The 11821-nt window shown below is 50.2% G+C and overlaps 4 protein-coding genes across 9 annotated transcripts; 2 read left to right on the top strand and 2 right to left on the bottom strand.

Annotated features, from left to right (window-relative positions):
- The first annotated feature begins 391 nt into the window (after nt 1-391).
- On the top strand, nt 392-1559 carry LOC117582899 (cilia- and flagella-associated protein 36). The gene is made up of 4 exons (XM_034270992.1): nt 392-539; nt 602-810; nt 865-1022; nt 1081-1559. Exons 1-4 carry the CDS (start codon nt 437-439, stop codon nt 1532-1534), a joined length of 924 nt encoding a protein of 307 aa, XP_034126883.1. The 5' UTR covers nt 392-436; the 3' UTR covers nt 1535-1559.
- Nucleotides 1560-1840: 281 nt separating this feature from the next.
- On the bottom strand, nt 1841-7014 carry LOC117582890 (leucine-rich repeat-containing protein 40). 6 transcript variants are annotated; one of them, XM_034270979.1, is made up of 13 exons: nt 6891-7009; nt 6362-6405; nt 5399-5820; nt 4555-4745; nt 4287-4490; nt 4044-4167; nt 3807-3979; nt 3358-3746; nt 2947-3300; nt 2709-2852; nt 2455-2643; nt 2203-2388; nt 1841-2148 (listed from the first exon to the last, which is right to left on the bottom strand). In XM_034270979.1, the coding sequence occupies exons 2-13, from the start codon at nt 6367-6369 to the stop codon at nt 2043-2045; spliced, it is 2490 nt and encodes an 829-aa protein (XP_034126870.1). In that variant the 5' UTR covers nt 6370-6405; nt 6891-7009; the 3' UTR covers nt 1841-2042. The 6 variants fall into 6 exon arrangements, 5 of the variants coding, with proteins under 5 accessions (XP_034126870.1, XP_034126873.1, XP_034126872.1 ...); XM_034270982.1 differs by lacking the exon at nt 6891-7009 and adding an exon at nt 6544-6611; XM_034270981.1 differs by lacking the exon at nt 2947-3300 and having other exon boundaries at nt 6891-7004.
- LOC117582892 (carotenoid isomerooxygenase) lies at nt 6746-9300 on the top strand. Its single transcript, XM_034270984.1, has 4 exons — nt 6746-6956; nt 7255-7763; nt 7822-8875; nt 8932-9300. The coding sequence occupies exons 1-4, from the start codon at nt 6912-6914 to the stop codon at nt 9205-9207; spliced, it is 1884 nt and encodes a 627-aa protein (XP_034126875.1). The 5' UTR covers nt 6746-6911; the 3' UTR covers nt 9208-9300.
- On the bottom strand, nt 9204-11307 carry LOC117582895 (adenosine deaminase 2). Its single transcript, XM_034270988.1, has 6 exons — nt 11137-11307; nt 10590-11075; nt 10190-10359; nt 9955-10136; nt 9763-9899; nt 9204-9697 (listed from the first exon to the last, which is right to left on the bottom strand). Exons 1-6 carry the CDS (start codon nt 11216-11218, stop codon nt 9240-9242), a joined length of 1515 nt encoding a protein of 504 aa, XP_034126879.1. The 5' UTR covers nt 11219-11307; the 3' UTR covers nt 9204-9239.
- Nucleotides 11308-11821: the final 514 nt, after the last annotated feature.

Raw genomic sequence — 11821 nt, 5'->3', positions numbered from 1 at the left:
GAAATTAATACAAGCAAAACAAACACTATAGTTTATACATAGTATTTATATATGTATGTACTATATATGATATGCTGTCGTCTAATCCCTAAACCTAACACACACACGTACACGTACACCCACACATACCCATTACATATATATAATTTGGATACTTTATTTAGTTGTTTAAACATAAACGATATATATAAACTATATTATGATTATGAGTAAATTAAATAATAGTTTTTAATAGTTTTTAAACAGAAAAAAAACATGCGTCGAAGCTCTGCCAAGCGTTTTTTATTGTCTGTACAACCCTTGAGGTTGTTGGGTTCCCTCGGGTATTGGGTGTTGTCAGGACAACGCAATGTCCTTTCAAGGACCAAACAAATGTTTACAGCCTGAACTTTTCGCATTACGGCATTGGGGATTATCTGAAGAAGTTGCATCAAACATGTCCGTTGAAGATTCTTGGGTTTTTGATTCGTTGGTTTGCTTCCTCCATGGACCCGTGTGGAATGCACCGCTGCAGACCTTCATCGAGCAGAGATCTTTGGGTGAGACTAACAGTAGGGCCACGTCATCTCCTAACCCGAAGCCTAACCCCCTCTTGGTGCAGTCTTCGATCCCAATCTGCAGTTGGACGAGCACAATGAGGAAATCCTACAGATTCACGAGGAATACAAGAACCTCGTCGACTACATGCTCGGCAGCTTCATGGAGGAAATGCAAATATCCCCAGAGCAATTCGAGCTGGCCTGCCTGGAGGGTCGTCAGCAGGGCCAGGGCGAGAATCCCTTTCAGTTCCATCAGGTGCTGTTCCAACAGGTACGCCCAAGAGCAGCCTCTTCCCAGCGTTCTGCTAATGATAATCGTCTCTAGATATGGGCCGCCAATGATGTAAAAATCTTCATACGCATGATGACGCAACGCAATGTGGAGCTGCAGCTGCAGGCCTTGGATTTGATAGAGAAAAATCAATTGGCACAAAATTCCGTGGATGAGGGTGACAGCAACAGCGCCACAGGCTCCGATCAGGGGTGGGCAGATCAAATGTGAATATTTATGCTCCCCTTCTGATGATTTTTGTACCAACAGCGATGCCGCCGTTGACGTGGATCAACTCATTGCCAAAACTGTGGCCGATGAGCTGGAGAGTCCCGAGGCTGCCTTGACGCCCGACCAGGAGGCCAGCTTGGACCTAGTCAACGACAAGTTTCAGCGCTTGAATTTGTTCTTCGAGCAGGAGGACAGGGTGGATCCCACCGATGTGACATCGCGTCAGGAGTATCTGCGTCAGCAGCGCGATAAAATCGTGGAAATCAAGAAGCAGGCACGCGCCAAGCAGCTGCAGGAGACACTGGCCCGTGGCAGTCCGCAGGGCGCCGAGGGTGCACGTCCCAGCAGCGCACAAGTGGCACAGCAGCTGCTCGAGAACGGTGGCAAGACCATGGAGCTCTCTGCACCGCCGGAGAGCGAGGAGAATTCAGCACTCCAGCTGCGCCGCACACTGGCCAAACGACTGCGCAGTGAAGTTGTGGAGCACAATTAAGCGGGAAACGTTTTGTTTTTAGATTAAATTTAAAATATCTTAGGTCTAAGTTACCTTGCAGCTTGCCCTTTCTTCACTATAACTATTCGTTCCCTTTGCTCGTCACTAAATAATTACATAATTGAGGTATAAATTGTTTAAAAATATATGGACTTGGCATTGCTTTTTTTCTATAATTTTTAATTGATTTTGTAATTTGTATTGCTAATTTTAGAACAGAATTTAACAGGGAGTGTGCGTTGTGCCTGGCCAAACGCTGACTAGTTCAGTTGATAGTTGGTAGCTGCGGGGGATATTTGCTATGTGTTATAAGGTACCTTCCTTGCGCGATCTCCGCCACGTCCACACACAGGCAGAGGCTTAAGCTGACAGCATGGCTGTGTGTGGGCGTGGTAGAGCCTTGTAGTAGAGAGTTATCAGGGTTATAGAACTTGTACCAAAACAAAAACAAATGTACAAGTGTCGAAATTGGCTTAAATAAAAGAAAGTAAATTGCGAAATTGTGCCTCTATCTGGGCACGCGATCCCGCAGATACGACATAATTGATTCGGTGCCCTTCATTAGGATTTGATGACGTGGCTGGCGAAATGGATTGCCCACCAGCTCCAAGTGGCTGTAAGGAAAACGAATTAAATTTCTATAATTATTTTTCAGCTCTTGTTCTTACGTTATGTTGGTCAGTGTACCCAAAATGGGCGGTATGAAATCAATGTCATTGTTGCGCAAATCCAAAGTGGACAAGCGCGGCATGCACTTTAGTCCCGAGACATTCAACTCCTTGATGTGATTATCGCTAGCAATGAGTATCTCCAGACCCTGCAAATCGTACAAGCCGTTGGGAATAAACGCAAAGCTGTAAGGGAAACGAAGACAGAGGCTTGTAATTATTTATAATTAAAGTGTTGCTCATGGCACCCACCGATTGTTGGCTATGTTCAGCTCACGCAGCGTGTTCAGCACACCAAACTCCTTGGGCAAGTCAGTCAGCAGATTGTTGGATAAATTCAGTAACGAAATGCGCGTAAACTGTGAAATAAACTGCGGCACTTGGGCAATGAGATTGTGGGCGAGCACCAGTTCCGTGACGAGTTGCTGCATGTGCTGCAAGCTGCACAGGAAGACAGATAAATTCGTTAAAGAAACATTCAACATGGGGTTGCTGTGGTAGCCCACCCTTTTGGCAACGTTCTCAGGTTATTCCGCGCAAAGTCCACCACATGCACACCCTCTGCCTGTGCCAATTGAAAGACTTCATCGGGCACATCGGTTAGTTCCTCCAAATTGACAGCCAAAGTGCGCGTGTGACGCAGTTTGTATCTGCGGGAGAGAGAAGAGGCTCAAGTTATTATCTTTTGCGATGCGTTTTGGGCTTAATGTTAACAATGTGACTTGGAACTTTGTGATACGCTACACCCAACGCGGACAGACGGCGCACTGATTGAAGTTTGAGCTGCTCTGATTGAAGTTGGACCCGTTTTGGCCATAGAATATTTGCTGCTGCTGCGGAAACATGCCACCAAAGCCATTGAACGTTGGAAACTCTTGCTGTTGCTGTTGCATATATTGGCCAGAGGGGTCCATGCTTTGCTCTTGTTCATAGTCCACTGATTGGTACTGCGAATAGCTGCGCGGCTGCACATAGACACAAGAGCGTGGGTCCTCCATTTGCATTTGTGACTGGCACTGATATTGACACTGACATGGAAAGTGCTGCTGCTGAGGCTGTTCTTGTGGCTGCTGCTCTTGCTGATAGCTGTCCCTGCTGCTGCGGCGTAGATGAGTTTGCTGCTCTGAAATGCTGAGCATAATCTGCTGCACATACCTGTCGGGATAATTTGCGGCTGTGTTGCTTGCTGCGGCGCCAGATTCTCCGCCACAGAGACGCGCTCCAGCAGCACCATCGGTGGAGCCACCCTCCTCCTTGCTCTTGGCCAGCGAACGCTCTTGCAGCGTCTTCAGTATGCGCGATGTGCCGCACTGCAGGATGTCACGACGAATCGACTTGATGGGATTACCCTCCACCTGCAGACTAATCAAATGAGCCAGCGAGGACAGACTGACGGGCAGCGTGTCGATGCTGTTGTTAGAGACATCCAAGCGGTTGAGATTACGCAGCAGACACAGCTCATCGGGCAGCTCTGATATCTTATTGTCGCGCAGATCGAGTACCTTGAGGTGTGGCAAGTTCTCACACATCCTGATGGGTATCTTCTGCGGGGAGAGGATTTGTTATAGAGCGTTTATGCATGAACCTTCCCGCAGTCTTCTTACCTCTATATAATTATTGCTGGCATGCAGTTCGGTCAAGGCTTCGTTGCCCTCAAAGTCGGACAGTTCCAGGATATCGTTATGTTGGATGTACAGAAACTGCAGCTTCCTGAGCAGGCCCATGTCCTCGGGCAAGCAGGTGAGGTCGTTCTGCATGAGGTCCACCCTTTGCAAAGCTTCGAGGGGGGACGAGATCAAGGGTTAATGGCAGGACGGGGGCACTCTTAGTGAGGCACTTACAGCGCATGTTAACCAGATCAGGAGGCAAATCCTTAATGTGATTATGGGGCAACAAGAGGGCGGTTAAGCGCACCAGAAAACCAATACCGCCAGGCAGGGATTGTATGTTATTATGCCCAGCATCCTTTTAGGTTTAGAATTTTGGTTAACAAGCGGAGTTAGAGGGGGGATTGGGGGGGATTACAGATTAATAAGACACCACAACCGGGTTTAAGGCAAAGGGGGAGGGAGCTCCACACTCACCAGAAACTCCAGCATGTGCAGATCGCTGATGTCCGGATTGAGTTCGTTGAACTGATTGTAGCTGAGATTCAAATGCCGCAGCTCAGGCAGACTGTACAGCTCCCTGGGCAAGTCGCTGAGCTTGTTGCGACTCACATTCAGGCGCATGAGCTTCTCCAGCTTGCCAATCTCCGGCGGCAGCGATGCTAGGGCGTTGTCATGGAGCTAAGGGAGAGCGAGAGTTGGATTAGTTTAAGGAAAAGTCAGCCTGAAGGCTTGCTGCACATACAATCAACACGGTCAGCGACTGCAGATTCTCAATCTTTGGGGATAGTTTCGTCAAAGCATTGGAGCTCAAATCCAAGTTGGTCAATGGCACTTGGTTCCACCAGGCATCCTCGTCCTTGATGCACAGCTGCTCCAGCGTGGCCGCCTTGCTCTCCGCATCCGCATCGTTGATGTCGTACAATCGCTTTGGCACTGAAATGGATGAGTTATGGAAACAATTAGCTGACTGTTGGCTGCAAGACTAACACTAGGCTACAGGCTTCTTCGCTGGGCTGCGGCGCTGGCTCATCCTCGTCCAGTTCCAGCTCTAGCTCATCGTCTGGGTCCTCGCTCTCCGAGGAGGCCATCTGAAATTCGCGTATCTGATAGTAGCTACGTCGTCGCCTCGGGTGCGGTGCACAGATGCAGAACGATGTCAGCTGCTGCTTCTTGCGCGTTGTTGGCTTGGAGGACGCAATTTTGATGGAGGATGCAGCAACTGGGATCCGCGAGCAGCCTGCACGCTGCGCAAACTAAACGTTGACTGGCGCACATTGGGAACAGCTTTAAGACATCGACTGCAGGCACGGGCGCTGCCCAGTGAAGCGGCAAATGTTGTCGACTCCTTTTACGGGACAGCCAGGGCCAAGTTCGAGATCAGTCGCGATTGTCTCACATGAACTGAAACCACAAGGCGCTGCTGTCAACGAGATCGTTGCACATTGACTGCTGCTGCTCCTCGTTGCGCGGCCTCACCTGGGACCTCCAGCGTCGATATTGCTGCTGCGACACCACTGCATTGGTGCCTAACATTTGAATCTACACATGGGTGGGTGCACTGCATTGCTTGGCGGTGATTTACTCACCACGAGCCAATCCCTTGTTCGACAGATTCAGCGTGCCCGACTTGCGCGCCAACTTCCACAGCTCCTGCGTTAATACTGTATCGTCCTCGTGGGTTGCACGTTCATGGAATAGCGGCTGGAAGGCGTAGTTTGGCCGTGGGGATGCCGCCATACGCGGCCGTGGCGACGCCGCCATTTGAGGTGATCTCGGGGACGCTGACATTTGGCGTGGTCTTTGGGCACATCGTGGAATTCTGCTGGCGGATCCACTTCCAGGGCCATTCCTTGGCACAGAGTCGCTGCTCATGTCGTTGGGATTGCCGTAGAAATTGAACCAGGAGCAGTCGTCAAAATCGTAGCCACTGTCGGTAGGCGAAAAATTACATTCCTTGGCCAAGTTGTTGAAGGCGTACAGGCTGGCAGTGTCTTGGACGTTGTTGAAGCTGGACGGGCACAGGTGGAGAAGGTTAAAGGTGTCAAATAGTCAAATTGCCGCCAGGTTGGCCTTAAATTCTAATTATGTCCAATATGTGCGTCGTTTGTTTTTGCCTTTTTTTTCAGCTGCGCAAATCAGCTGTTCGAGGTGTGAATTGTGCGTTTGACAACACTGCTCGTTTGACTTTAACGGAAAATGGAAATTTAACTTAGTAAAATGCAACTAATTACGTTAAGATCTAACTAAGCTTGGAAGGTCTAGGTTGTGGATAGGCAGAACTTAGTTGGTAATCCCTCTTGCATTTAATAGATTTAGCATTTGAAGAGCTGCAGCTGCACAAAAATCAATTTAAGATGCCGGATCTGGGGCAGATGCTGCCTGATGCTGCACCTGTTCTCCGGCGATTTATGTTTCTAAATGACTTCGAGTGGGTCCAGTAATTGATTTGATCATGAACCTAAATCTGTGCATAATGTGTGTGTTTGTGTGTGCAGGCGGCAAGCCGCTTAAAGGCTTAGGGTTAATTCGCTTAATTCGGTTTTACTTACTTCAACATCTTGGGTTTGACTTTGCTCCGCTTTGGCTTCTTCTTCTGTGGGGAGAGATACGAGATACGTTAGTAACGGTGCAAGGTCAGCCACAGATGTCAGTCAGTTTGTCAGTCTGGCAGTCTGTCAGTCTGTTAGTGGGTGTGGTGTTGAGTTTCCTAGCAAATGCAGCCAATGCACACCTCAGCGAGTGAGCGACGAAGCGGCAAAAATGCTGAGCCCCCGCAACTTGTGTGCTTGGTGGGGGCGTTTGGTCTAGCTACGTCGGCTGTCAATCAAAATTATGAATAACGCTGCCACACGGCGTAGGGTCAGTTGCCTCCAATTGGTCGCCGCCACCACCCTCATAAGCTAGCCCTGTGGCTGGACGGCGCACCGGCATTAGGTGCGAACCAACACTGGGGGAGCACTTGCCAGTTGTCATTTGGTTTTCATTGCAAACGGAACGAAACGAAACGGATCGGAACGGCACGGCACACGTGGATTGTTGTGTTTCTGCTTTTGGATATTGCATCAGCCGAGGACTTACCGCGACAGACTTTCCTTGGCAATGGCGGCTGGGGTGTTCAAGAGCTTTATGCGGGATTTCTTCGCGGTTGGTCCAAAAATTATTAACGTTAAAATTTCGAATTGAAGTTTGGGGCCAAAGGATTCCAAAAGAAGTTTATCCAAAACGAGCAGTTGACAGAATTTCAAATGATTGAAGTTGGATTTGAATTTCATCAGTTTTTGAGCTTACGGCTTATCCATAGACCTTCCTTGGGAATCCCACAGCTGGGGCATATGGAATGTGGGAATAGCGCCAGCAGACAGAATAATCCGCATTAATCCATGGCAACAAATTCTTTTGGATTAGTGCCATGAATCAATCCCTCCCTTTCCTTCCCCCACAGGTAAAATACGATGACAAAGAGCATGATCCGGAGGCACAGCGACTGGATGGCAGCGGTCGCTATTATCCCAATTGCTCATCGGATGTCTGGCTGCGTTCCTGCGAGCGTGAGATTGTGGATCCCATTGAGGGTCATGCCAGCGGCCACATACCCAAGTGGCTCAATGGCAGCCTGCTGCGCAATGGTCCCGGCAGCTGGAAGGTGGGCGAACAGCGCTTTGGCCATCTCTTCGACTGCTCCGCGCTGCTGCATCGTTTTGCCATAAGGAATGGCCGAGTGACCTACCAAAGTCGCTTTGTGGACACGGACACATTGCGCAAGAATCGCGCAGCTCAGCGGATTGTTGTGACAGAGTTTGGCACGGCAGCGGTGCCGGATCCTTGTCATTCGATTTTCGACAAATTTGCGGCCATCTTTCGACCGGATAATGGCACGGATAACTCAATGATATCCATTTACCCCTTTGGCGATGAGTATTATACGTTTACCGAGACGCCCTTTATGCATCGGTGGGTACCAGACCCTTTCCCAATCTTCTCTTTCTCCTCTAAAGTATGTCTGTTCCAGCATCAATCCCTGCACTCTGGCCACTGAGGGACGCATCTGCCTAAGCGACTATGTGGGCGTCGTCAATCACACTTCGCATCCGCATGTGCTGCCCAGCGGCACAGTCTACAATCTGGGCACAGCAATGACCAAGTCCGGGCCGGCCTACACCATCATTTGCTTCCCCAAGGGCCAGCACATGTTCGAGGAGGCGCACGTAGTGGCCACGCTGCCTTGCCGCTGGAAGCTACATCCCGGCTACATGCACACCTTTGGCCTCACCGAGCATTACTTTGTCATTGTGGAACAGCCGCTGTCCGTGTCCCTCACGGAGTACATCAAGGCGCAGCTGTCCAATCAGAATTTGTCCGCGTGTCTCAAGTGGTTCGAGGACAAGCCAACGATCTTCCATTTGATCGAGCGCTCGAGTGGGAAGCTGCTGCAATCCTACGAGTCAGAGTCCTTCTTCTACTTGCACATCATCAACAGCTTCGAGCTGGATGGCCACGTTGTGGTGGACATTTGCAGCTACAAGAATCCCGAGATGATCAACTGCATGTACCTGGAGGCCATTGCCAATATGCAAACGAATCCGAATTATGCCACGCTCTTTCGCGGTCGCCCACTGAGATTTGTGCTGCCTCTCGGCTCCAAGATGCACAGCCACGAGACAGGCTCAGCGGCGGGTAGGAGACGCCTCATCAAGTCTTTGTCGCTGGCAGGTCTTAGCTCTGCTCAACCTTCGAGAACGTTGAAGCATTCTGTGTCACAGTATGCGGATATTACCTACATGCCCACCAATGGCAAGACTGCAAGGGAGGAAGCCGCGGAAGACACTGCCCAGCGTGAGGTCAAGCGTGGCCGCTACGAGCTGGAGGCGGCCATTAATCTGGTGACCCTCGAGAGCAGTCGCGCGGAGGCGTATCAGGACTCACGTGGCATCTTTTTGCGTCCCGAAATGCTCTGCGATTGGGGCTGCGAGACGCCAAGGATCAGCTATGACAAACACAATGGCAAAAATTATCGCTACTTTTATGCCATAAGCTCCGATGTGGATGCACCCAACCCAGGCACGGTGAGTCAGCTATAACCCCTGAAATATCTCCCCTAGTAAAACTCTCTCCCTTGCAGCTCCTCAAAGTGGACGTGTGGCAAAAGACGAGCCTCAGCTGGTGCGAGGAGAATGTCTATCCCAGTGAGCCCATTTTTGTGCCCTCGCCGCAGCCGCAAAGCGAGGATGATGGCGTCATACTCGCCTCCATGGTCGTGGGTGGACTCAACGATCGCTATGTGGGCCTCATCGTGCTCTGTGCCAAGACCATGACGGAGCTGGGACGCTGTGACTTTCACACAAGCGGACCAGTGCCCAAGTGCCTGCATGGCTGGTATGCCCCAAGTGCGGATTAGGTTTTAGCTTAATCTGATTTTGTGTATTAAAATTAAAACTTTGGATTCAAGACATTGGCAATAAACTCGTGCCACTTGCGCTGAAAGATGCGATTGATCTTGCGCCGCTCGTCCGATGTGAGCACCGCATACTTGATGGAGTTCAGGGCCAGCTGCTTGAGGAAGCGCAAGTCCGCCTCGGCCGGCGCCATGGCCATGAACGCGTAGTAAAAGTCAAAGCTGAGACCCTTGGCACCCCAGAGCCCGGGATCATCCGATGATATCACAATGGGAAAGTTTTGGGCAATTAAAAAGCTCGCCGGATGATTGCGCAGATCCCAGACAAAGCCCAGCACCTGATTGGAAATGGGATTCACCTCGATGGCAATGTCACGCTTCTTGATCGTGGACCACAACTGCGGATGCTTGGGCAAGGCAAAGGCGTGTCCAATGCGCTTGGAGCCGAGCAGTATGGCATCCATCATGTTCCAGTCGGTGCGGCCATGCCAATCTGTGGAGAGAACGATCTTTAGTTTTGGTTGGCTTTCCCTTTGGCTGTTTGTTTGTTTGTCTCACTTGTCTCGCCCGCGTGGAAAAAGTAGTTGGCAGTGCTGGGCAGATCGGACAGCTCGTTGACGTATTTGTTGAGCGGATCACCCGTGTCCTCTTGGCCAATCAAATCAAATCCAATGACAAAGTTTGGCTTGGCATGGCTGTGGGGAAAACACAGTTAGGCTTCTTCTGGGCTCTACTTTTCCTTGTACTCACTGCAACTGCTTGAACGTGGTTATGCGTCTGCTCATCTCCTCCTCGCTGGCACGATTCCGCTTGGCGTAGATCACCTTTAAGCCCACAAAGTCATGATGTTTTGCCTTGAACTCCTCCACAATGCGTTCCAGCTCGTTGGCCACCTCCAATGTGCTCAGCGTGCGATTGTTGTCGTCGTACAGCTGACAAAAGGGATTACGGTTAACGCTCCTCTATGGCTGCAAAACATACTCACAGGCGACAGGGAGGCGCGCACCTCGGCGTAGATAATGTTGTCCTCGCACAGCTCCTCCAGCAGTCGCTTGTGGTAGGCGCAGTAGGAGGGTCTGTACTTGTACAACCGATCGACAGTCGTAAAAATATTCTCAAAGCGTTCCCAAATCTTTTTGCGTTGCGGGAGGAGAGCTGGGAAGAGGAAAACAAAGTGAAACGAAACACGAAACGGGCCACTGCTCTATCTCTATCCCTTTCTAGCGCTTGTCTTCTTGAGCGTGGTGAATAAGTTAGTAATTTCACCATGGACAAATGTGCATTTACCAACAAGGTGACTTTGTTAGCTGTGTCAAGAACCAATAACTTATTCCCCACGCTCTCTCGCTCTCTCTCTCAAACTTCGTTTGTTGTTGTTTTGTTACCTTCTGGCCTCTGTCGATGCATATTAATGTGCTTCTCCAGCTGCCGCTCGTACTTGCCCCGATCCTCCGCATTGATGCGCTCCGTGCACACATTCTGCACCTCGCTGTGGCAGCCACTCTGATCGTAGGTGAACACCAGGAGTCCATCCACATTGCGGCAAGTGTAGAGATTGTTAGTTGTGGTGAGATTGCCAATCACCCACTTGGACGTCACCATGCCCGTGTTGTGGCCGTGCAGAAAGGCGCCCTTTGGCATCTTCTGAATAAAGCGAAAGACCTCGCTCTGCCGCACATACTGTCTGCCCTGAAAGAAGTGCATGGCTGGGGGATACTTCTCCGGCGTCTTGATGCCTTCGGCAATCTCCGCTCGCTTGGCGTTCATCAGGATGCTGTTGGCCTTCTCCTCGTCCGAGGTGAGCCAAATGTTGCCGCCCAGCGAGGCCAGTCGCTCCGCCTCCATAATCTGCTCCCTCAGTGTCTCGTAAGCTGCGCGAATAATCGAAAAGGGGTGAGGTCCGACCCACTCGCTCATCTGTTCCGCACTTACGTAAGTCCGTGGCCTGCAGGCCCCCCAGCAGCAGCAGAGGCGACACCAGGCATAGCAGTCCCAGTTCCAGTCCCAGCATCATTGCTTCCCAGTTCCGTCACAGAAATAAATACGCCGTATTTCTGTTTTTTTTTTTTTAAACTCGGATTAGATGCTCGTCGCTCGGCGTTTGCCAGCCAACTGATAAAGCACCCGCTGCCTGACCCATATTGTGTGTGTGTGTGTGTGTGTGTTTGCTTTTATTGTGGCTCTTCGGGTGCAATTTCCACATCTCTCCACACTCGGTTCATGATCTGCGGCAGTGACTGCTGCAGTTCAATGTCAGCGATTAGTCTCTGTACATTCTGCGCTGCCTGTTTGTGGGTGCGAAATGCTATCACTCCTTTCGTTGACACTGGCCCTGGGGCAATTTTGCACATAGATTTCATGAGCGCATCAATGCCAGCACAGCCCATACCCTACCGCACGCCCAGAGAGAGAGTCTGGAGGTGCATTTCATACGCTATACAAATCTGACACAAATCTCTTGCTCTCAATAAATTCTAGAAAATTAAAGCGCCTTTTGTAGCGCATCTCCTCGATCGCCTATACCTGACTCTGGCTATGTTTTCACATATTTGCACATTGTGTGGCATGTGGTAATTTTTTTGCGTATTGTTTACTTGCCCAATTTGTTATTTGTTGA

The sequence above is a fragment of the Drosophila guanche genome, unplaced genomic scaffold, assembly GCF_900245975.1.
Source record: "Drosophila guanche unplaced genomic scaffold, DGUA_6, whole genome shotgun sequence".
NCBI lineage: Eukaryota > Metazoa > Arthropoda > Insecta > Diptera > Drosophilidae > Drosophila > Drosophila guanche.
Note: the sequence above shows the minus strand (reverse complement) of the source record. Positions and strands in the feature narration are given on the sequence as shown.

Bases quoted from the DNA above. Each gene is read 5' to 3' on its own strand.
- LOC117582899 (XM_034270992.1), top strand. From the start codon at position 437: ATGTCCGTTGAAGATTCTTGGGTTTTTGATTCGTTGGTTTGCTTCCTC. The intron at 811-864 runs GTACGCCCAAGA...AATCGTCTCTAG, and splicing joins ATCAGGTGCTGTTCCAACAG to ATATGGGCCGCCAATGATGT. The intron at 1,023-1,080 runs GTGGGCAGATCA...TTGTACCAACAG, and splicing joins GCCACAGGCTCCGATCAGGG to CGATGCCGCCGTTGACGTGG.
- LOC117582890 (XM_034270979.1), bottom strand. The intron at 2,853-2,946 runs GTAGCGTATCAC...TCTCTCCCGCAG, and splicing joins GCCGTCTGTCCGCGTTGGGT to ATACAAACTGCGTCACACGC. The intron at 2,149-2,202 runs GTAAGAACAAGA...TTTTCCTTACAG, and splicing joins GGTACACTGACCAACATAAC to CCACTTGGAGCTGGTGGGCA.
- LOC117582892 (XM_034270984.1), top strand. From the start codon at position 6,912: ATGGCGGCTGGGGTGTTCAAGAGCTTTATGCGGGATTTCTTCGCG. The intron at 6,957-7,254 runs GTTGGTCCAAAA...CTTCCCCCACAG, and splicing joins TTATGCGGGATTTCTTCGCG to GTAAAATACGATGACAAAGA. The intron at 7,764-7,821 runs GTGGGTACCAGA...TGTCTGTTCCAG, and splicing joins GAGACGCCCTTTATGCATCG to CATCAATCCCTGCACTCTGG.
- LOC117582895 (XM_034270988.1), bottom strand. From the start codon at position 11,218: ATGATGCTGGGACTGGAACTGGGACTGCTATGCCTGGTGTCGCCTCTG. The intron at 10,360-10,589 runs GTAACAAAACAA...TCCTCTTCCCAG, and splicing joins GCATCGACAGAGGCCAGAAG to CTCTCCTCCCGCAACGCAAA. The intron at 9,900-9,954 runs GTGAGTACAAGG...TTTTCCCCACAG, and splicing joins ACCACGTTCAAGCAGTTGCA to CCATGCCAAGCCAAACTTTG.